At 42.3% G+C, this 24,226-nt stretch overlaps 2 protein-coding genes across 2 annotated transcripts in view; one reads left to right on the forward strand and one right to left on the reverse strand.

Moving 5' to 3' along the window:
- Positions 1 to 3,604: 3,604 nt before the first annotated feature.
- On the forward strand, positions 3,605 to 10,894 carry LOC139463116 (zinc finger and BTB domain-containing protein 11-like). The gene is made up of 3 exons (XM_071244562.1): positions 3,605 to 3,699; positions 6,177 to 6,365; positions 7,399 to 10,894. Exons 2-3 carry the CDS (start codon positions 6,206 to 6,208, stop codon positions 9,405 to 9,407), a joined length of 2,169 nt encoding a protein of 722 aa, XP_071100663.1. The 5' UTR covers positions 3,605 to 3,699; positions 6,177 to 6,205; the 3' UTR covers positions 9,408 to 10,894.
- A 4,045-nt stretch (positions 10,895 to 14,939) lies between these two features.
- The window catches only part of LOC139463133 (ankyrin repeat and death domain-containing protein 1A-like), a 58,590-nt gene continuing 49,303 nt past the window's right edge, over positions 14,940 to 24,226 (reverse strand). The window contains exons 10-16 of the mRNA XM_071244563.1: positions 23,986 to 24,084; positions 22,722 to 22,820; positions 21,945 to 22,043; positions 21,134 to 21,229; positions 20,542 to 20,740; positions 18,809 to 18,937; positions 14,940 to 18,584 (exon numbers count right to left, since the gene is read on the reverse strand). Of these exons, the coding sequence (XP_071100664.1) occupies positions 18,514 to 18,584; positions 18,809 to 18,937; positions 20,542 to 20,740; positions 21,134 to 21,229; positions 21,945 to 22,043; positions 22,722 to 22,820; positions 23,986 to 24,084 (792 nt within the window). The 3' untranslated portion in view covers positions 14,940 to 18,513. The remainder of the gene's footprint in view (positions 18,585 to 18,808; positions 18,938 to 20,541; positions 20,741 to 21,133; positions 21,230 to 21,944; positions 22,044 to 22,721; positions 22,821 to 23,985; positions 24,085 to 24,226) is intronic.

The raw sequence follows: 24,226 nt of genomic DNA on the forward strand, positions 1-24,226 counted from the left end.
TCAAAAGATAACAAACTGAAACTTCTGAGAAGAAAGTACTGACTGTGATTTCCCATGTTCAGCTGAGATATGCTTACAGATTGTAAGGAACGTTTATCCTACCATATATGTGCTGTATATAAATGGTTCAATTCAAATTGAAGTAAAATGTATTCCATTATCTGTATCTTACTAAAACTTTATACCTATGTAAGTCTATTTACATCTTCTGTAGGTGTACATGGTGAAAACAAAGGCTTGGAAAAATCAAAAGGAAGTCAGTAAGCATGTGAGCACTATGACCATGATGCTATTAAGTTTCTGAGGGCACGGGTGGCCCAGTCGTCTAAGGTGCCACGATTCGCTGTGCAGAGTTGCGTCCCTTGGGCATGCCAGAAACCTACGATTGTGGGTTCAAATCACGGTTAGACCCGATTATGTTGCTAGGTTTGTCAGCACCATACCGTGCTCGTTGGGTTCACCAAAGTGGTAAATGTCTGAGACCTGCATCACTTCGGGCTTTCCTGCCACATTAAGCTGACACGCCGCGATATAACTGGAATACTGTTAAAAGCGGCGTTAAACCCAACTCACTCACTATTAAGTTTCTGCTCCTGATATTGAAACCTTGATTGAGATGCTGCTGCTCAGCTGACAGTTCTTGTTCATGTCAGGGTCATTTTTATTGTGAACAAATGTCCTCTTTTCATAGATTTGTTTAGAATGTACCAAATATGACCATATGAACACAAGGTACTGGAGCCTGGTTGGGCCTGCCATTATGACACTGGTGACAGCTCATCTAAAACATGTTCACTTTAGGTGCGGCAGATCGCCAATACACTATTTTAAAATTGTTGATGATAAAATCTTCACAAAATGAATATGATGAATGAAGATAAATTTGAAAAAGAAATGTGCACCATAAAACAACAAAGTTTGGATCTCATTGTATCATAGCAGAGTGGATCGCTGCTAATGCTATCATCCATTAGTTTTTCTGGCTCAGATTGCCATGTTACTGTTATGTTGCCGTAATAGGTGTTTATTGGCACCAAAAGTGTCTTTGATTGTTTCTGATATTGAGAGTCCCAGACATACACTATATATAGGAAATGTTTCATCGTGTCTTCTACTAAACTTATCCAGAAATATATTCAGATAGCATATTGTTTGTCTGGTAGTAGACTCATGAAGGCGTAGAGAATGGCATAATGGACATTGGTGGATCTAATGTGTCACATTTAGCAAGTAGTTTCCCTGCTGCAAATGTCTTTACATTCTACATTGCCCTGTAGAGGTATTGTGTGGTTGGATATACAGTGCAACATTCTGAGGTTTCTGTATGCAACAGGTTTTGTCTGCATAGTAAGTGTTGTGTGTGTTCGGACAGCTGTATTTTACATGTATTAAAACTATACAATTGTTGGTAATTTGTGTTTTACATGGTATGTAATTACATGTATGTAGTTAAAAATAAAATGATATTTTTTATCTTCAAAACAATTTGTTGAACATTTTTATTTCAACACTAATAGTCCAGTGTTCCTCAGGGCTAAGACTGTTACAGTGGCGGTGGGGTAGCCTTTGTTTTGTTTGTTTGTTGTTTAGCCCCGCACTCAGCAATATTCCAGCTATATGACAGCGGTCTGTAAATTATCAAGTCTGGACCAGACAATCCAGTGATTGACATCATGAGCACTGATCCACGCAATTGGGATATGATGACATGCATCAACCAAGTCAGCGAGCCTTACCACCCGATCCCGTAAGTCGCCTTTTACAACGAGCACAGTCGCCTTTTACAGCAAGCATGGGTTGATGAAGACTGATTCTAACCCGGATCTTCACGGGTCCGGTAGCCTAGTAGTTACAGTGTTGGTTGGTCATGATTCTCCACATGGGTACAAGTGTGAAACCCATGCCAGTTTTAAAGTGCTAGCCTACTGAAATGTCATGCCACAGTTCAACATGGATACACCACTCAGACACAGTATACTGACTCAAAGCTGACAGTCCATGTTTCATCCCTGTCATGCCAAGTTCCAGGCAGGACAACATCAAGTACCATCTTTTAACATATTTTGGTTGGACACAGCCAGGGAATCGAACCCCTTAGCCTTCTCTTCTCTAGGCTCTCTGGTTTAGATGGGCACCTGAAACCAGCACTACACACACAAGAAAGCAATATAGGTGCACAACAATTGTTGGAAGTAAGTATGGAATTATTCCCCAGTAATACATGCTTGTGTAAGAGCGGGGGGAAATGTGTTTTGCAATGTTTGACCTGACTGATTGTGTGGAGTTGATCACAGCTTATGCCATAGACAACAGGTCGGTCGGTTGGTCTGGCTCTCACTTGCTTATTTACAGGCCCATTTGATATAGCTACTCATAAAACTACATTCACATGACCAGTAGGAATGCAGAACAACCACAATCATTGACCCTAGGAGCTTTGTATATTACTCATTATGAAAATGACTTTGTAGAAGCTGTAGTAGAATTAGGAATAGCATAAGTAGGTCATTCGGTCCCCACTAAACAAACATGGATTTGGGATTCTGTGATATTATTCGTTCCCTTTAGCCTATGTCTCCGCCTCCGAGGCCTAGTTGTAGAGCGTCTGCCCGAAGAGCGGAAGGTTGGGGGTTTGATCCCTGACTGCCTCGTACCAAAAGATGTTAAAAGCTGGCACACAGACACACATGTACGTGCATGCACATCACTATATAAGTGCAACAATCTTGAACGCCACGTTTTATACACTTTGGCTGGGAGTTGATGTGATAAACAATGCCTTGCACAAATACATTGAAGAAAAGAATCCACTCCAATCACCATTGACAAACTGGGGATTTAGTGGTTTTCGTAAGGTTATTAATACATAGATGTGCAGACATTTGATCCTTTTCAAATTTTTAACCAATATATATTTTAAGGTTTCAAACATGCCTTTGCAATGTGGTTTTTCAATCAGTTGGTGCAATTTGTTCAAACTGAAAAGATATTTTAATAGCAGCACATTTGAGTGCAAGTGTATCAAGGGGAATTTAACTAACTCCATATGCATTATTTATTCACAGTACATTTGGAGATATGACACTAATGTGTTGGAAAATTACTAATTTTGTTTGCGTTTTTGCAATTTATTTGGTCATGGGGCAATCAATATTGTTTTTATATCAATTCTTTTAACATGATGCTTATGTCCCTTTGGTACAGCAACTGCGTTTTATGTAGGCCCTATGTCCAAATGGCATCCTGTTTCTAATCAGTGGTTGTTATTGTGATTTGAAACCTCTGACTGACCAAGCATAAAGGAGCATTTTCCATATTGATAGGAGAATATCAACGAGCCTGTGTTATAGCCTATTTGTGATAATTGGTGTCGTCTTCGACATCATGTGCACATGATTCTTCTTCCTTAGTATGAAATTACATGGAATCTTACCATAAAAGCTATAAAATTAGTCATGCGTCGTAAACCAATATTCATTCACCTAATCACTGATGCGGATACAACTGGTTCTTCTTTAGAAGGGCGCTCGCCAAATCTTGACAAGCACCCAGTCGAAAGAAGCATATTAGAGTTATGTCCCTTGGTAAATCCTGAGATGCGGAAACGAATTTGAGAATTTTGACGACAAGTAGCAGTGGATGTGTCTGTCCTCCATTCGCAATGATCCAGTTTGATCACAAGATATAACCATATTGCAGGTACGAGGGGCATTTTATATGCGATGATTTATCTGTGCTGTACTGTATTAGTACCGACATCGTGAAATGCACCGACCTGACTGCAGATAGCAGACAAGGCCAGATGAAGCGTGTAGCTCTAACAGCAATACTTGAACCGATGTAGCCTAATATAGGGCCTAAGTGATGAAAGGCCGTCACAGGACTACGACCAGCGTTTGTGGGCCTTGCTACAGTAAAGACAATTTTATGATAGATCGACTCATTTCTTTTACTGATGTTCGTTTGTATATTTCATTCTGAAGATGATGAAACTGAAAAAAAACCACAACTATTTTGTGTGTTTCATCCTACAAGGTTTCAGATCGTTCTATTTCTTGGAAAGGGCCCGCGCTTGCCCACTTCACTGATTGGGCAATCCTGGTTGCATGTTCTCCGAAAACCTTGGAACCATAGAATCCCCAAGATGCCATTTTTTGCGATCTTATAATTAGGACAAGCAATGTCATCTAGAGAAAGAATTTCCCAAATTGGAAGTTTTTTTCTTGTTTGAGAAAGGTAGACAAGTAGATCTAGATCTAGTGCACTCATTTACATGTGTGTCTGTTTTCCCTTTCTAATTGGGTTATATTGAATGTTACATAGATTTCTATTCTTTATTCATTGTTTAAATGTCTTTAAATTATACAAAAAGAATTGGTTCCGTTGTATGACATGATAAGTATTGCAGATAAGGAAGGACTTGTCATTACTTAGTAAGCTGTTGCTGCCTCCCATGAGTTGTGGTAAGGCCTTCCTGATGTTACAGGATGCTGAATTGATTTAGATGGAGATGTAGTAGACAACATGTGAGTGTTTCAGACGCAAAACAAGATGCTCTTAAATTGGAAAATCAACTGTATCCCATGTACAAAAAACATCCCCAACCAGTTGATAGAGAGCCAGCGGGTTTTGTTTCTGATGGAGATGTAGTGTCAGAGCAGACGTCAGTGTTGTCCATGTCAACAATGTTGAGGCCAATGGTGCCATTATTGCTGAAAAGAGAACAGTTTACTTTACACTCATTCTGCTCTTTGACATGCCAAAATAATTTGCCCGCCTATCTGGTTTAGTAGAGGATCCGCCCAGAGAGCGGAAGGTCCGGGGTTCGATCCCTGGCCACGTCATACCAAAAGACGTTAAAAGCTGGTACTTGTTGTTACCCTGTCTGGTGCTCGGCATTAAGGGACTAAAACAAGGACTGGTCAGCTTGGAATCATTTTGAGTGGGGTATTCATGTTAAACTGCGGCATGGTATCTCAGCGAGCTAGCACTATGAAAACGGCGTCAGTCTCGACTAGTACAAGCAGCCACACACACTCACACATGAAACTATGCTTGTCGTAAGAGGCGACTAACGGGATCGGGTGGTCAGGCTCGCTGACTTGCTTGATGCATGTCATTGATCACAATTGCGTGGATCGATGCTCATGATGTCAGTCTCTGGATTGTCTGGTCCAGACTCGATTATTTACAGACCGCCGTCATATAGCTGGAATATTGCTGAGTGCGGCGTTAAACAACAAACAAACAAACATGCCTGCACATCACTATATAAGTGCAATAATCTTGAACATGATGTTAAACCCCATTTCCCATCACCTCACCTTGATTTAAATACTATAGCAGCAAACTTCAAAGACCTCAGGCTTTATAGCCTTGATGAAGGACAGAATATGTTAACAGTGCATATCTAGCCACTAGTGCTCCACGTCTTGTCATATTAACAACGCGTGTCGGTCTGACGTTGAACAATTTGCATACTCGTATATGCAAGGGACCGATGTATGGTTCTCAGTTGGAAGTGACAACTTGGAGACGATGGCTTGCGGTATATACAGTTTTACTTTATGCATGTAGATATATACATACAAAAGACACTTTGTGCCAGGTCAGCACATAGTGGTTGTGGTTGTTGTCTTGGTGCCCCAGAGCACCCAGCCTAACCCTAGCTAGGCTAAGGGTAAGACCTTTCTTTCTCTCCTCTCTGGACCAAGGCTTATATAGCCAAGGTCACCTGACATTTAGTAAGTAATAAATATAAATGTAAACAGTAAATCATCAGTGACATACTTGCACATCTTGTTCAGGATGGCAGACGGTCGATGTACACAAAAATGGGGATTAACAAATAGGATTAGCATCTTATAAATAACAGCAATTAAGTGTTTCAAGGCATAAAGATGTCATGGCTCCAGGATAATGAGCCTTTGCAATTAAATGTTCTTCAGACAATGGGTGTCGTAAATCAGTCGCTATGACAATATTATGCAAGTAGTGAAAATACAAAACAGTTGGACAGTTGAGAGCATAGGAGCTGTCATTAGTTGAAACATCTTTAGGTTAACATCATGGTGTTAATGCCCTTATGGATTACTAATACAATACTTGTATGCCTTATTATAGTATGTGGTGTAATTAACAGTCGTATAAACAATATGAATCCATTTTCATTTCAGGTACGAAGGAAAAAGCAGACCCTACTATAATGCTGGCCCAGTCAAGTAGTGCAGAGGTGTTTTTTGATAACATTCGACAGGAGCTTCGAGTGACCAGTGTTCATCACTGTAACAGCCTCAAGTCCCTGGGAAAGATCATAGGAGCAGTGACTGTGGCGTTTCTGGAGGAAGAAGCTAAATATGATACTGGTATGACATGGTCTGACTTTCTTAATGCATACTTCTATATTGTGTGGGTATTCTGAGGACAATATGGAACTATTTAGCTATTAAGATGATCATTTATCACAAAAAGATGGCATGTGTATAAAATATAAATAGTGTCAGCATTGATAGTACTTTCTTTTAGCGATCGCCTCCGTGGTCTAGTGGTAGAGCGTCCACCTGGAGAGTGTTCGATCCCCGGCCACGTCATACCAAAAGACGTTAAAAGCTGGTACTTGTTGTTACCCTGTCTTGCGCTCGGCATTAAGGGGCTAAAAGAAGGACTGGTCAGCTCGGAGTCAGTATACTGTGTCTGAGTGGGGTATTCATGTTAAACTGCATCATGGTATCTCAGTGAGCTAGCACTATAAATCGGCATCAGTCCGGACTATTACAAGCAGCCACACAAACAGACACACATACATGCATGTCGCAATAATCTTGGAGGCAACGTTAAATCCCATTTCACCTCACCTCAACTCACCTTTCTTTTAGCGTTTTTCCATTGATGTAAATTAGTATGAAACCTAGACTGCCCAGAGTACAGAAAATATACAGGTGGCGCACATATCAGTTTGTTCATCACTGGCGTCCCATTGTGCTGTGCATCCTGGAAAACATGCTAAATACAGTTAACTTACCATACTGTCACTGCCTAGATTCAAGAACACATAATAATATAACTCCTTTAAAAGTCATGCCTAGTTAACATGTTGTCTAATAATTCGTTATAGCCATATACTCACCACCAAACCTGAATACCATGTTAGTTAATATTTGAAGAATTACTCATATTCAAGAGATATTAGATTGGTCTGATGTACAAACGAACATACTGGTATGTTGTGTAAACTGATGTTCATAAATGCGTCACATGTGACATAGCCGATCCAGGACTCCAGATACACCATTTGTCTCATGCAGGATTAGCATGTGAAGTCTGAAAGTCATGCCTAGTTAATGTGTCTGGTAATGTCATTTGACGAACCAGGTAAGAGATGGTGTTTGTGTATTGCAGATGAGGCTGACGAGGTGCAGAGCTCCGACCAGGTGTCCCAGTTCCTGCTGGACCGAAGCAAGGTCTGGGGAGGTATCCCAGCCTCCCTCTCCTTCATCCCCATGCCAGGCTCCTCCAAATATGGAGATGCCATCCCGCAGCAGCTCAGTCCTGTGTCACGGTCAGATAGTGAGGTGGAGAGCGTTCCACAGGCTCCCTCCAGGGTGAAGTCGGAGACAGGCAGCTGTAAGAGATCCGTTCCTGAGATTGTGTCAAGTGCCAACGACCTGTGTGAGTTGTCTGTTCCAGAAAGGAAGAGCAATGGAGAAGGTGCACAGCCATCTACAACTGGAAACAAGAAACCTCCTTTTAGAGACTCATCTAGTTTTCCAAGAAAAGCAGTTGGTGGACCCTGCAGTGACTCATTGGACAGATACAGCGAAGACTGTAGGTCAGTTGAGGCATCTTCATCTCATGTCAGTAACCATGGTAACATTGAAAGGGATCACAAGAAATTGTCTAGTCCATCTGTGTCAAATAGTGGCTTCTCTCACAGAAAAGCTTTATGTGGTAAGGATGTCCGAACTTTGCAGTATTCTGCTGCAGCAAAAGAATCCAGTAGATGTCATTCAAGTGATAGTGAACACTCACAGAATGGCACCTCTAAACAATTTGGTCATATTTTGTCAACGCCTCAATCGCTTATGACTGATGATGAACATATTGAGCAACGACCCTTTCATAAGAATATCAGACAGTGTAAGTACCTCCCAGAGGAATCTCACGGCCAGGACAGACTTGACTGTCATGTAGAGGACGTTCTGATTAAGGCTGAAGTATATGATGATTTGTGCAACTCTAGTGTCAACATGGAGGACTCGACTGCAGGAGACAACAAAGATGATGACAGCGATGATCAAGATGAGGACATGCTCGAGGAGTGTGATGTCAGCAGCCAGGACCACAGTGCTCTGTTCCGACAGTCGGATCTATCGTTAAGTACCTATGCTCTTGGAGAGATGGATTCCCCCTTCATGCAGGCTTACCCCACCTCTGTCCACGGTGAAACAACATTCCCTGGGATTCCAGTCATGGATCCATTGAAGTCTGCTCCAGCTAGTTCCGTGTTTCCTCACGGAGCATCTCCCTCAGCAGGATCTGTGTTGAGATGGAAGAACTTTGTGGGTCATGGGGAGTCTATGCCACATATTGATTCCTCGTCCTTGCATGGGCAGACGTCATCTTTCCTGCCTCAGTATCAATCATCATTATCTCGCTTGCATTCAAAACCCCACAGGAAGAAAACCCCCAACTTTCCGACATGCGCGCTGTGTAATGCTGAGATCAGAGACAAGAACGACTTTGCAGCCCATGCATCCTTACACAGTGTAGACTACCAGCAAAACTGTCCAGTCTGCCTTAAGATCTTCTCCAACAGGGCCAACTTGTTGCGACACGCTTCCCTGCATATCCTGGGTGTGCTGTACCAGTGTCCGATCTGCTGCAGGATGATCAAAAGGGGAGATAATTTCCAAGTCCATATGAGGAAGCAGCACCCCGGCCAGAGTGTCAAGATGGGCAGAAGTCTGTCAGGGCAGGAGCCAGGCAGGGCCAAAATTGTATACTCTGGGACACCCAGCTCGGCAGCTTCTGAAGCCCCTAGCAGCATATGTATTGGAAGACCTGGCAGCAGCTCGGGAGTCCGACATAGGTATCTGTCAGAGGGTGATGTCAGCAGAAACAGAGTGCAAGCAGACTCCAGCTGCAGTGCCCAAACTGAAGCACCTGATTTCATTGATGAAACCACCTCGGATTATTTGTGTATTTTTTGTGCCAACAGGTTCATGTCTTCCCGTTCCCTTGCTATACACATGCAGGATGTGCATGGGAGGTTCTCCTCCGTGAAGAGTAGATCTCGACTCGGTGTGCTGTCAGTGTCCTCAGATTACCCTGTTGACCTGGAGCAGCCCTCTTGGTCAGCCGGCACCAAGGTCCTGGGCAAAGGTCCGGAAGTAGATCAGACTGACTAGCTCAACAGCCTTTGTTATTCTTGTGTTGTCAAGATGTAATGAAGTGAAATCTCTTGCTTCCATGGACAAACGATGGAGTGATACATGTGAAACCTAGTCTAATGTTTTCTGAGGGGTAGCAGTTTCAGTCTTGTAAATGTTTCTTATACAGTGATGGCATGCTACTCAAACACCTTATTTCCCGATGGCCATGACAGATTAACTATTATTCATATGAAAAGACTTAGGGTTCTTTAACTTCTTTTGAGTGGTGTATGTTGTTAAATAACTTAATTCCTAAGTCTTCCATGTATCATATGTAAGTTTGTATTCCTAACTATATCTCTTGAATTTGCCTTCGTTTGATGAGGTCGATATTAGTTGGGCTGCTATATTGGTGAAGGTTTTGATTCATGGACATATCAACTCTGCACAGTGGATGTATTAGGCTTTAAAAAAAATGGCCTTGGTTCTCAGGCTCCACCCGCATCATCATAAAGTCATCCACACGTTTTGTTTTAATTGCCATTTAAAAAAAAACATTAAAAAATCCTAATACCTGGTACTTAAAAATAATCCAATCCAAGATAGCACACAGTTACTTCCCTTTACATGCACACTATGTAGGGAGGCCCTTTCCCAGGTTGATGGTTCACAACTATATATTTGGTTACATAGTAGTTTGAACAAGCCACACCATATAAACCGCCCGTCTGTGCTATATTTTCAAAAATCCTTGCCTGAAGCCATCTTTTATTCGTTTAAGCCTAATACATTTACTGTGCAGAGTTGATGCGTCCATGATCTGACTGTTGCCTTGATGTCAGTCTTTATGTGAACATTCAGCAGGGTGAATCTAATATAAAGGTTATTTGATGATAAGGCAGAGTTCAAAATTACTTGAAGTGAGTGATTGAGTGAGTTAGGTTTAACGCCAATTTTAACAGTATTCCAGTTATATCATGGCGTGTCAGCTTAATGTGGGAGGAAAGCCGAAAGTGATGCAGGTCTGAGATGTTTACCACTTCGGTGAAACCCACAAGTGCAGGTATGGTGCTGACAAACCTAGAAACATAATCGGGGCGAACCGGGATTCACCATCATAGGTTTCTGGCGTGCCCAAAGGACTCAATTCTGCACAGCGAATCGCGGCGCCTTAGATGACTGGGCCAACCGTGCCCCAAAAATTACTTGTATGAAAGTGTCAATGGCCTGATTAAAAATCATAATGTCATGAATAAAATAAGTTTCTGGTGCTTAAAGCGCACACTTAGAAATCCCATTTTGTTTAATGAACATACCTTCTGAGTCTTTTATGCTTTGTATATTGTCAAGCTGGAGATAAACGTACATCAGCACATGTCAAACACATCGAAAATGATGAACATACTAGGCTAAATGAGCAAAATTTCAAATCACCTATTGCCTTTGTCAATGAAAATTATACTTCTGGTTATTCTTAAGAAAATAAAAGAATTGGCTCTTAGGCAATGGCTTTTGAAAATATAGTGTGGATGGGCAGGTGTCGTTTTTTGTTTTGTTTTTTAGTTGTTCAAGTATTAAAGTATGTAACTAAATTTTGTTTACAATAATTTCAGTGAAATCATGTTCTTCTTAAGTATTGTAGCATTTCACTGGCGGGCTCATGTGTTCGAGACACAGAATATTTAAAGATTTTTCTTCTTTTTTTAAAGAAAAATTAGAAAATATGTGGCAGATTTTATGATTTTGCGGCCGGTGCCTGAGAACCAAGTCTATTATTTTTTTAGCCTTATCACCTGTAAATCTCAAAGGGCACACCTCAACATCCTTACAGACTTCACTTGAGGTTCAGAAGCAAACCATGCTTGTGGTAAGAGGCGACTAATGAGGTCAGGTGATCAGGGTGGCTGACTTGGTTGATGCATATCATTGTATCCTATTTGCATGGATCGATGCTCATGATATTAATCACTGGATTGTCTGGTCCGGACACGATTATTTACAGACCGCCGTCATATAGCTGAAATATTGCTGAATGTGACGTTAAACAACAAACAAATGAAATGAAAATGAGGTTCAGAACATGACACACTGCTTGTAAGGACATCAGGAATATCTCTATTCGTGTGACCTTGTAATATGAAGTTTGGAGAGGATTTCTTTTAACCAGACCATTAAATGATGGCAGGTTATTATTACTGTATCTGACCAAACACTTGTCAGTCAGGGAGTTTGCTAGAGACAAAGGCTCTCTGTATTATAGCCTTATCAGTGTGGTAATATTAAACATTGTGATGATAGTCCTGTGACATATTTCCGATGTACGCCAAGAAACCAGTAATGGATACCAACTTAAGCATTGGAGGTGGCTGTCTTTCATTGGTTGTGTTGACAATACATTTCCTCCTGCTTTCAGTTGACTTGCTTGATGGCTTAGGTTTGTCCATGAGGACTCGATGTCAATTCATGGAAATGATTAGTTAGGTCTGTTATATAGTTTGATCTAACCATTTCACCAATTAGACATCTAGGTCCTAGTGATCTTACCTATTTAAGCCATGGCTCACAAGCTGTGTACCTAACTTGCTGAAATAACACTGTTTTGATAACCATATTTTGTACCTGTCCACTATTCCTGCTATTGGAGTGCTAGTAATTCCTACCTGTCTATCCACTATTGGAGTGCTAGTAGTTCCTACCTATGTATCCACTATTGGAGTGCTAGTAATTCCTACCTGTCTATCCACTATTGGAGTGCTAGTAATTCCTACCTGTCTATCCACCATTGGAGTGCTAGTAATTCCTACCTGTCTATCCACTATTGGAGTGCTAGTAATTTCTACCTGTCTATCCACTATTGGAGTGCTAGTAATTCCTACCTGTCTATCCACTATTGGAGTGCTAGTAATTCCCTCATCTCTATCCACTATTGGAGTGCTAGTAATTCCTATTTGTCTATCCACTATTGGAGTGCTGGTAATCCCCACCTGTCCGCTATTGGAATGCTAGTAATTTCTATCTGTCCACTACAAGATCCGGTTTAGAATACGAGGTGACTAACGGGGTCGGGTGGTCAGGCTCACTGACTTGGTTGATGCATGTCATCATATCCAAGTTTCATAGATCGATGCTCATGATGTCGATCACTAGATTGTCTGGCCCGACTCAATTATTTTCAGACCACCATAATAAAGCTGGAATATTGCAAATAAGGCAATGTTTCTAACAGATCACGATCTGAAAAATACTGTCTTGAAAGTGTATCCCGTGGATAAGCTGACCTCTTTCTACAAAATCTTTTTTTGGGTCCTCGAAATTGGGCTTTTCTGTGGACATATACGGTACAAGATGTAAGAAACAACAAAACACTCGAGCAACCACATATGCAAACTGTCGTTATGAAACAGCAGGCTGGTTTATTGGATGACCAGGCTGGAGTAAGGCAATGTAAAATGGAAACACCATTTGGAACTGCTGTTAACACTGATTATTGTTTAAAGGACTGACCACAGTCCTTTTATAGTTGGAGGATAAGTAGGATAATGTGAAAATAATAATAATAGCTTCTTATTTTTCAGGTATTTTTCTTTTGAATAATGTTTTCACCTGTAAATTCAAGCCCTTCAAACAAACATCATTACACACAGATCCATAAACCCTCATCCTACAAAACACTGATGTTATCAGTCTCTGAAGACACAACGTAATGAGCGTCTTACAACAAAAATTAAGACATCTTGAAAATTCAAAAAGGTATCACACATAACCATCCATAATAGGAACTAAGTTATGGAGCAAGTTCCATACTCTTCACTGACCCATGTGCATAACTCACCCCTTTCATGTCCAAGTGTAACGAGTAGTCAAGGAAATTAAGCAGAGTGCAGATTACCCACGTCCTAAGTAGCTCCTTGACATAATTCTATAGAACTATTCACACTGCATGGATACATAAATTAGCAGGTATTATCACTTCAGCATTATAACTTGAGCATTATGGAGAATTACCTACTGAGGCATTATGAAGCATTATAACTTGACCGTTGTAGGGCATTAACTATTTTGCCATTATGAAGCATTATAACTTGAGCGGTATGGAGAATTACCTATACTGAGGCATTATGAAGCATTATAATTTGACCGGTATGGAATATTACCTACTGAGGCATTATGAAGCATTATAACTTGAGTGGTATGTAGAAGTACCTTCTGAGGCATTATGAAGCATAAGAACTTTAGTGGTATGGAGAGTTACCTAATGAGGCATTATGACGCATTATAATTTGAGTGGTGTTCAGAATTACCTACTGAGGCATTATGAAGCATTATAACTATAGTGGTATGAAGAATTACCTACTGAGGCATTATAATTTGCGCGGTATGGAGAATTACCTACTGAGGCATTATGAAGCATTATAACTTGAGTGGTATGGAGAATTACCTACTGAGGCATTATGAAGCATTATAATTTGAGTGGTATGGAGAATTACCAACTGAGGATTATGAAGCATTAGAACTTGAGCGGCATGGAGAATTAACTACTGAGGCATTATGATGCATTAAAACTTGACCGTTGTGGGGCATTACCAACTGAGGCATTATGAAGCATTACACATGGGGCATTATGAAGCATTACAACTTGAGCATTGTGGAGCAATATCCACCAAGGCATTATGGCGCATTCCACCTGGGGCATTACATATCATTACAACTGGGGTGATGACACTTTATGGAACAGTATTAGTGGAATGTTAGTACCATAGTTATGGAATCTTAAATTGTTAGTTGATATAACTGGATTTTGCTTTTTGTATTGGTTATGGAACAGTGTTACCTTCGTGGGGTCATATGTATTGAATCTCGAATTGTTAGTTCATATAACTGGATTTTGCTCTTGTTTGATTGGTTGTTGCAGACAATTTGGTTTGTGATTAGTTATACAAGCATGATTGATATTTTTATGTACTGCCATGTATGCATAGTTACCTTTGGGCATTATGAAGGATTGATACTGGGGCATTATGAAGGATTAATACAGGAGCATTATAAAGGATTCATACAGGGGCATTATGAAGGATTGATACTAGGGCATTATGAAGGATTAATACATGAGCATTATGAAGGATTGATACAGGGGCATTATGAAGGATTGATACTGGGGCATTATGAAGGATTAATACTGGAGCATTATGAAGGATTGATACTGGGTCATTATGAAGGATTAATACAGGAGCATTATGAAAGATTGATACTGGGCATTATGAAGGATTAATACAGGAGCATTATGCAGGATTGATACAGGGGCATTATGAAGGATTGATACTGGGGCATTTTAAAGGATTAATACAGGAGCATTATGAAGGATTGATATAGGGGCATTATGGAGGATTGATACAGAGGTATTATGATGGATTGGTACAGGGGCATTATGATGGATTGATACTGGATTATATGTAGGATTAATACAGGAGCATTATGAAGGATTAATACAGGAGCATTATGCAGGATTGATACAGGGGCATTATGAAGGATTGATACGGGGCATTTTAAAGGATTAATACAGGAGCATTATGAAGGATTGATATAGGGGCATTATGGAGGATTGGTACAGGGGCATTATGATGGATTGGTACAGGGGCATTATGATGGATTGATACTGGATTATATGTAGGATTAATACAGGAGCATTATAAAGGATTGATACATGAGCATTATGGAGGATTGACGCTTGAGCATTGTTGAAGACTGATGCATGGAACAGGGAATTCGAATAGGGTACTGGAACTGGGAGCAGTAGGCAGCATAACAAACGGGGTATTTATGGAACATTACAACTGGGCATTATCGGGCATCTCAACTGGGCATTATTGAGCATCTCAACTGGGCATTATTGGGCATCACAACTTGGCATTATTGGGCATTACAACTGGGTTATACACGGGGTATTATGCCTGGGGTGTATTTAGAGCATTATAAATATTGAGAGACGTTGGAAATATATGACGTATTTCGAACAACTTGAAACATCTCTAGAAACAGTTGACTGCAAGGGTAAGTTCCCCACGGGAATAACAAGAAATAGAAAACACGATACACATCTTTGTAGAAAAATCACTTGAACACGGATAAAAACAGCAATGTCAAAATTTAACGGTAACAAACGAGTTCTGATACATAAAATAAATAAAGATCGTTCACGAAGTGTACATATATACATAGGACTGTCGACGCTCATCTAAAACACGACTTAAAATTCACTCAACAAAGGTAAGATATATGATTCTATTTGGTAACAACCATACACTACACATACTCTGACAAATGTCAATGTCTTTGTGTACCGATTCGGCAACAAGATGAAACGTACACGCTAAAGGTAACGGGTATATCACAATCCAGGTCTCCCTGCACAGAGGTAGAAGCAAGCACTCCTGAGGGCCTGTACACCTTGTAGCCACTCTCAAGCATCCACAACGCCATCACCCAGAACGCCGTCACGCTGAACGACATCCCACTGAACGTCATCACTCTGATAGACTTCTTCGGGACATACCCGGATGTAATTGGTCACCATTAGTGACTGGGTTACTGTTAGGGTACAAGAAACATGTTTAGCGGAGGGTTACTAGTTTACAAGTAGGGTACAAAAATATTTACGGTTTGTCAGGAGGTACAGGGTTTCTATATGGGTACAGTCGTACAAGCAGTAACAGAAACTTGTAGGCATTTAAAAGGAAGTTATACGGCTGCGTCGGGTTACTTCAGTGATGGTTATATCATCACGAGTTACTGGGCTGCTGAAACGACAGATTTAAGCAAAGAACTGCATTTGCTAGTTTTCAATGAACCGTATTTGCTAGTTTTCTGCACTGAAAGAGATAAGCATATGACCGGAGGTTCCTGGGTTCCTGGTAGAGTCCAAGCGGTTTACCGGAAGTTACAGGGATAACTTTTAGGGAACGAGTAATGTATCTGATAGATTCAAGCAGTGAAGCGGTGTTTGTATTGGATACTACAGAAATAAAAGGAATTCGTACGTGTGATTTTATAACATGACACGTGATTACTGCATGAACTGGGACAGACACTAGACCATGGGCAGTATTTCAGCTACACCATGTTGTTTCAGATTGAAGTGGGAGGAAATCCCAAAGTGAAGCAGAGGTTTACCACTTTGGTGAGAACGGGTATAGTGCTGAGGATCAACGGATCCCGACACGATAAGGGACATAACTCTGCGATTGCCACACCTGAAATCACTGGAGTTAGCAGGCTCAGGAAATCACTTCATATGAAAAGATAAAAAAATTCATGGTTACTGAAACTGTAACATGTACAAGGGTTTACTCTGTCACGGGTGATGGAAAGTACCACGATAATACGATGGCCCAGGCAAGAAAAGAGATAAATAGAATTGTGTTGCCTGATTCTGTTATTCCATCAAACAACATATCCTTCACGACCACTTGTAACAATGCCTTCCCGGAATGCTGCACCGGAACTGGCTGTAACACTGAGTGGTCCTTTGAGGGCATCTTCCCGAGGCAAGGGAGTTTACCGACTATAAAAGTCCAGTTTCCACCCTTGCCGAACTAGGCTGCAATTATGGAGTTACATTATGGCTGGGCTGACGAGTCTATGCATAGTCAAATCAAAATCGCATCGCGTAACGAACTAGACATCCGATTCGTAAACGACATGGATTTCAACGTGAAGATTTCGGCTGCAGTATTTACAAAGCATGTGTACCGCCAACTGAGCGTCGACAGATATTTTGCAAATTCTTTTATGTTTTTAATCAAGGTGTTCACGTAATTGTATGCACATCGCGGGGTAAGACCCGTTTTATTACAATATAGATCTTGATTATCGATCAGATCGTCTTTACAGGGCGCTGCCATTTTGTTTGAAGGAAATGCATGTGATATGAGAGATGGAATCTGATTGGTCACTAGGAGGAACATTGAAGGGACGTAACTCGTAATAGCCACTGGTGGCGCTACGCTCGAGCCCAGAAATTCCAGCCTCGTTTGGCAAGGGTGGAAAACTGGACTTTTATGGTCAGTTGACGCCCTTGCCGTGGGAAGATGCTTTGAGGGCTACAGTCACTTTGTATTCATACAAACGGCACATAAGATGCCTTTGATATGTCACTCCGTCCACTGTGGCGTATCCTGGTTGTAATCCTTCAAAACATCAATGGAACCAATTTCCATGGTAACACCCTTTCAATAACACGTAAGTTAAAGCGATGATATTGCACCATATTCTGCCAAGGCAGGCTGACCGGATGCATTGGCTGTTATGTTGTAAAGATGTGTTGTGTAGGGAAGCGGTTGCCCGGGAGAGCCAAGGGGAGTTCCAGGGAGTGCCAACGGGAGTTCCAGGGAGTGCCAACGGGAGTTCCAGGGAGCGTCAAGTTCTAGCGTGTTGGGTACTGATCCTCTAACCCCTGACTCGTGTATACACCCCGTATTTACCTTCACCCTGCAGACAGTAACGTACATTAGTATACTTTGCGAAGGTAGTACCATGTAGTAGAGTCCCCATGATGTAATTATATAATCACGTATAATGAATGATCAATTACTCCGGCATGTCGACGCTTCAGGAGCGCCTGCTGGTATCAAGCTTGTCTTACCACATCCGGAGTACACTTGCAAAGTCAGTTTGTGATGATGAGGATACCACGAAGTAGTATATGTATATTAAATAAGGCAACCTACGTTATACGGAATCGCCGCTATAGCACAAACAGTCCTCAATCTTTGCTCTACTCCTCGGAAAAGCAAATATCGCACCATTTCGTTCGTATACCACGACAAGGCCTCACTGTAACGTGTTACCGCGAGCAAGGCAAGAAGACTGGAATCGCCCGACGTGGAACATCAGCAGATGGCGCGTTATACCGAGGAGATACAGTCATTAGCTGCTCATGGATGTGTTCTTTCCTTGGTGTTCTTCATCCACCTTGACATTGGTGTCAGTGTGACAATACTTGAACATCTTCAGTTCTCATGCACGTGTCGCAGACTCCTGAGAATTTAACACACAGCCTCACACCAAGACGCATCTCTGTCCCATGCAGCGTTGACAAGAAGCGACATGCTTTGGTTATATGTCCAGTCTATACCTGGAGGAGCTGCTAAGATATTTCACAAAACGTTGGCGAACATTGTTTCTGAGCTTGTAAGTTGGCTTTCCTTCGTATGGACTCTGTGGAGCACAAGACAGAGGATAACTAGGTGTACAGGTACATGCTCATGGACATATAAGTCAGAGAGGTAGCCTAGCGTGGTGAAACATCTAACTTTAATGAGACTGTAACATGGGGATTGGTTGGTGTAAGGTATTAACATGGGTAATGGTTGGTGTAGACTTTGTGACATGAAGAAAAGACAGTGTCGACTTTTTAACATGGAGAATGGTTGAGGCCTCACCTGCTAATTGTCTCTTGTCTACGCTGACTAGAGCCTCGAACAGCAGTTTGAGAACATTCTCGTCCTTTCTCACTCCGTGCAGCCAGATCATCAGTAGCCTGTAGCCATGCTCCTTGTAACTGTTAGGACCTGCACAGAAAGCCATAAAATCATGCCATGCGCACATGTAATAGTTTCACGATGTTCTAGGGAGAGCTACTCGTGTACTGGTGTTCCAGAAAGACTGAACCATATACTGATGTTCTAAGACCCACCCGTGTATCGGTGCTCTAGTAAAACCCACCGGTGTCCCTCTGTTCCAGGAAGACTGAACTATATACTGATGGTCTAAGACCCACCCGTGTATCGGTGCTCTAGTAAAACCCACCGGTGTTCCTCTGTTCCAGGAAGACTGAACTATATACTGATGGTCTAAGACCCACCCGTGTATCGGTGCTCTAGTAAGACCCACCCGTGTTCCTCTGTTCCAAGAAGACCGAACCATATGCTGATGATCGAAGACCCACCCTTGAACCTACATTCCAGGAAGACTGAACTATATACTGATGGTCTAAGACCCACCCGTGCATTGGTGCTCTAGTAAAACCCACCCTCGTATCAGTGCTCTAGTAAAACCCACCGGTGTCCCTCTGTTCCAGAAAGACTGAACTATATACTGATGGTCTTAGACCCACCCGTGTATCGGTGCTCTAGTAAAACCCACCCGTGTTCCTCTGTTCCAGAAAGACTGAACTATATACTGATGGTCTTAGACCCACCCGTGTATCGGTGCTCCAGTAAAACCCACCCATGTTCCCCTGTTCCAGGAGGACGGAACCATATACTGATGTTCTAAGACCCACCCGTATATCGGTGCTCAAGTAAAACCCACCCGTGTACCTACGTTCCAGGAAGACTGAACCATATACTGATGTTCTAAGACCCACCCGTGTATCGGTGCTCTAGTAAAACCCACCCATGTTCCCCTGTTCCAGGAGGACGGAACCATATACTGATGTTCTAAGACCCACCCGTGTATCGGTGCTCCAGTAAAACCCACCCATGTTCCCCTGTTCCAGGAGGACGGAACCATATACTGATGTTCTAAGACCCACCCGTATATCGGTGCTCAAGTAAAACCCACCCGTGTACCTACGTTCCAGGAAGACTGAACCATATACTGATGTTCTAAGACCCACCCGTGTATCGGTGCTCTAGTAAAACCCACCCATGTTCCCCTGTTCCAGGAGGACGGAACCATATACTGATGTTCTAAGACCCACCCGTATATCGGTGCTCAAGTAAAACCCACCCGTGTACCTACGTTCCAGGAAGACTGAACCATATACTAATGTTCTAAGACCCACCCGTGTATCGGTGCTCTAGTAAAACCCACCCATGTTCCCCTGTTCCAGGAGGACGGAACCATATACTGATGTTCTAAGACCCACCCGTATATCGGTGCTCAAGTAAAACCCACCCGTGTACCTACGTTCCAGGAAGACTGAACCATATACTAATGTTCTAAGACCCACCCGTGTATCGGTGCTCTAGTAAGACCCACCCGTGTTCCTCTGTTCCAAGGAGACCGAACCATATACTGATGGTCGAAGACCCACCCGTGAACCTACATTCCAAGAAGACTGAACTATATACTGATGGTCTAAGACCCACCCGTGCATTGGTGCTCTAGTAAAACCCACCCTCGTATCAGTGCTCTAGTAAAACCCACCCGTGAACCTATGAAGACCAACCTGTATACTGGTGTTCTATAGATCTGATATGTTCTGGTGTGAACCTCCACTGAACTGCAAGCTTCTTCCAGTCGTACTGCTTGAGCTGTTTTGTGGCGAGTTTCCACATCACCTCCTTCATCTGCGAGGCTGCGGGGTGGGCAAGACGACGGAGGTACTGGTGCGGGTCCACATAGCCGAGGTCCATGTCGTGGTAGTCCTGATACAGACAGAGAGTGGATGGATGTTGTTTAATGCCAGCGATATTCGTTCTACATCAAGGCAACATGTATATAATCGAGTCTCCACCTGGGAAACCAATGTAGGGGTGATGCTGCTCTTACACTTGTACCACTTAAATGAAACCTACGAGCACGGGTATATTACTTACAAACTAATGATCATAATCAGGGCGAATCTCGAAGATCATATGATCATGGAACGCCTCCGGGACGCCACTCTGTACAGCAAATTGAGATGACTGGGCCAGCCAACTGGATAAAGTCTAAAGGCTTTAACAGTATTACTTAAAGGATTGAATCAAATCATGAGTCTTAGCAGCGTTGGTGAACATGGTTGATGGTTAGGAGTAAGCGCTACTTATAACACTCACCCTCGCTATGGCGTAGTACCTATCTGCTTTGATGATCATGTCTACTATGGCGACAAAGCTCCCCCTAGCGGCAAGTTGGAGAGCCGTCTTACCCGTCTGGAATTCAACAATATATTCAATCAGATCCGTCCTTGATCGGCCGTCAACATAGAACGTACATATGGCTGACTATGTCTTATGCGTGGTGTAACTGTTCCAATGCACAAATCTCGACTTTCATGCTAAACTGTCGATCTGCTTAGTGTATGACTACTGTATGATATTTGTCTGGCAACTAATGCATCTTCTTTAGTTTGTGCTACTACTTTCTACTTATCTGCCGTGTGTGTAACTATTGTCTGATCGTCTATTGTGTGCGTGACTTCTGTATAATTGTCTCCAGTGTTCATGGCTCCTGTCTGTCTCCAGTGAGCTTCTCTGGTGCGTGCAACTGCTGTCTGATCGCCCCACATTTTCTGACTATACTGTCTTATCACTTCCACTGTACTGACCGGCTCAATTGTTGCTGAACGTCCACAATGTGCGACATCTATCTGACCCCAACTGTGCCGGGCAAAAGAAAGTACACCCCCCATGTTTGATGGTGGCCAAAAAAATATGAAATAAACGAGAAATGGTTATTCGATAATGATGTATTTTATGCCGTTACCGGTATCCTAGTTGTGTTTTGAACCCAACAATAGCAGTGTTTCGACGACTGTCTTCAGCCTCGTAACATTTGGATAATGTTTCTGATTTATTAGTCAAATCCAATTTTCAAGTGTATACTTTCTTTTGCCCGGCAGTGTCTGTGACGTCCCGGAAGCCCCACCTTCTCTCTGGCCTCGAGACTGGCTCCACCGGCCAGCAACACTTCCACCACGTCCAGGTAGCCGTTTTCCACCCCCACGTGTAGCGCCGTCTGGAGACGCTGCCAAACAGATACACACAACGTAACTATGAACAAGTATCTATACGCTGAGCATCCCTTCAGGACAAGGAATCCGTATCCCTGTGCCTTTCTATTCAGATCAAGTCGGCGGTCCATTATCTTTACTTCATATGAATGTTCCAAAGTACAGGTTGTAGAGTTTGAGAAATGCCAATTAGATATCCCAAAGATGTTCCAAACGTGTTTTCAATGTTTTGATATCCCAAACGTGTTTCAGTGTTGACATATCCCAAACGTGTTTTAGTGTTGACATATCCCAAACGTGTTTCAGTGTTGGCATATCCCAAACGTGTTTCAGTGTTGACATAGCCCAAACGTGTTTCAGTGTTGGCATATCCCAAACGTGTTTCAGAGTTGACATATCCCAAACGTGTTTCAGTGTTGGCATATCCCAAACGTGTTTCATTGTTGAGATATTCCAAAGATGTTTCAGTGCTGAGATATTCCAAAGATGTTTCAGTGTTGAGATATTCCAAAGATGTTTCAGTGTTGAGATATTCCAAAGATGTTTCAGTGTTGAAATATACCAAACCGGTTTTAGTAATTCAGAAATGACCCCCACTTTCACTGCTTACCTAATATAATATTAACAGGTTTTAGAGATAAGACACACCAAACATGTTTACCATTTACAATATATTCAGTTGAATAACGTACGTGATTAGGAAGATCTAGTTCGCAGTTACTCTCAACAAGCACCAGAGCTACTTCTTTGTGGTTGGCTAAAGCTGCCGTGTGTAAGGCGGTATTCCCCTGCTGAAATGTAAAACATCCAAGCATTGATTTACACAGCAACATCGGTCCGTACAGTACAACACAGCACCCTGTGTTCAGGATTCATACCTCAGTGGAACTGGGTGAGAGCAAGGGAGTTATAAAAGTTTCCTTGCCGAACAAGGCTGGAATTTCCAGGCTCGATCGTAGCGCCAACAGTTGCATTTCCTTCAAACAAAATGGCGGCTCCCAGGCATGACGATCTGATCGATAATCTATATTGAAAAAACCACAGGTCGTACCCCGCGAAGTGCATCAAATCACCTGAACACCTTGATTAAAAACATGAAAGGAATTGGAAAATATCTGTCGACGCCTAGTTGACGGTACACGAGCTTTGCAAATCCTCCAGTCGACCGAAATCTGCACGTTGGAATTGCAGGCAAGTTCGGCAAAGGGTGGAAACTGAACTTTTATATTCAGTTAGTTACCTTGACTCGGGAAGACGGTGTGAGAGTGAGTGAGTGAGTATGGTTTTACGCCGCTTTTAGCAATATTCCAGCAATATTACGGCGTGGGACACCAGAAATGGGCTTCACACATTTTACCCATGTCGGGAATCGCACCCGGGTCTTCGGCGTGACGAGCGAACGCTTTAACCACTAGGCTATCCGACCGCCCCAGATGGTGTGAGAGAGACTGTCGAGGCTAGCCCAACTTTGAACAGTACTGGCACCACGCGTCAGTGTCAAGGTGATACACTTAGACCTTTATCACATTGGTGAAACCCACGAGCACGGGCATATTGCTGATAAACCCATCAACATAGCCGGGGCTGTGTTTTGTATCAGCGGATCCTGGCACGACTGAGTGTCGCAACAATGTCACCCACTGAGACATTCAGAGTGAGTGAGTATGGTTTTACGCCACTTTTAGCAATATTCCAGCAATATCACGGCGGGGGACACCAGGAATGGGCTTCACACATTGTACCCATGTCGGGAATCGAACCCGGGTCTTCGGCGTGACGAGCGAACGCTTTAACCACTAGGCCACCCGACATTCAGAACAAAAGGTGATGATGTTAGGCTGTTCAACTATTACTCATTATCGCATCTCCGCCAAGCTTTAATTACTAATCGGACAAGAGATAAATGCGAGACTAAAAACAGTCTAGATTTGAAGAAGTTAGAAATAAAAAACTTACAAAGTTTTGAGCATTAGCATTGCATCCGTATTTGAGGAGGCTCTGGCAGACATCCACGTGGGCATGCATTGCCGCCAGGTGGAGCGGAGTGACTTCACGCTGCAAGCAAACATGGCGGCCGTTACACATGCGACGTAACTTTCAACAGTGAGATATCCATATTTAACACACAAAATGACAGTATTTTACGATAACATACCAAAAGCATTAACTGAATAAAAATGAAATACTCTATTTGTTT

The sequence above is a fragment of the Haliotis cracherodii genome, unplaced genomic scaffold (assembly GCF_022045235.1).
Source record: "Haliotis cracherodii isolate W230 unplaced genomic scaffold, xgHalCrac1.p SCAF_1, whole genome shotgun sequence".
Taxonomy (NCBI): Eukaryota; Metazoa; Mollusca; class Gastropoda; order Lepetellida; family Haliotidae; genus Haliotis; species Haliotis cracherodii.

Excerpts from the sequence above, each read along its gene's own strand:
- LOC139463116 (XM_071244562.1), top strand. The coding sequence starts at position 6,206 with ATGCTGGCCCAGTCAAGTAGTGCAGAGGTGTTTTTTGATAACATTCGA. Across the intron at positions 6,366-7,398 it reads AGAAGCTAAATATGATACTG|ATGAGGCTGACGAGGTGCAG; the intron begins GTATGACATGGT and ends TGTGTATTGCAG.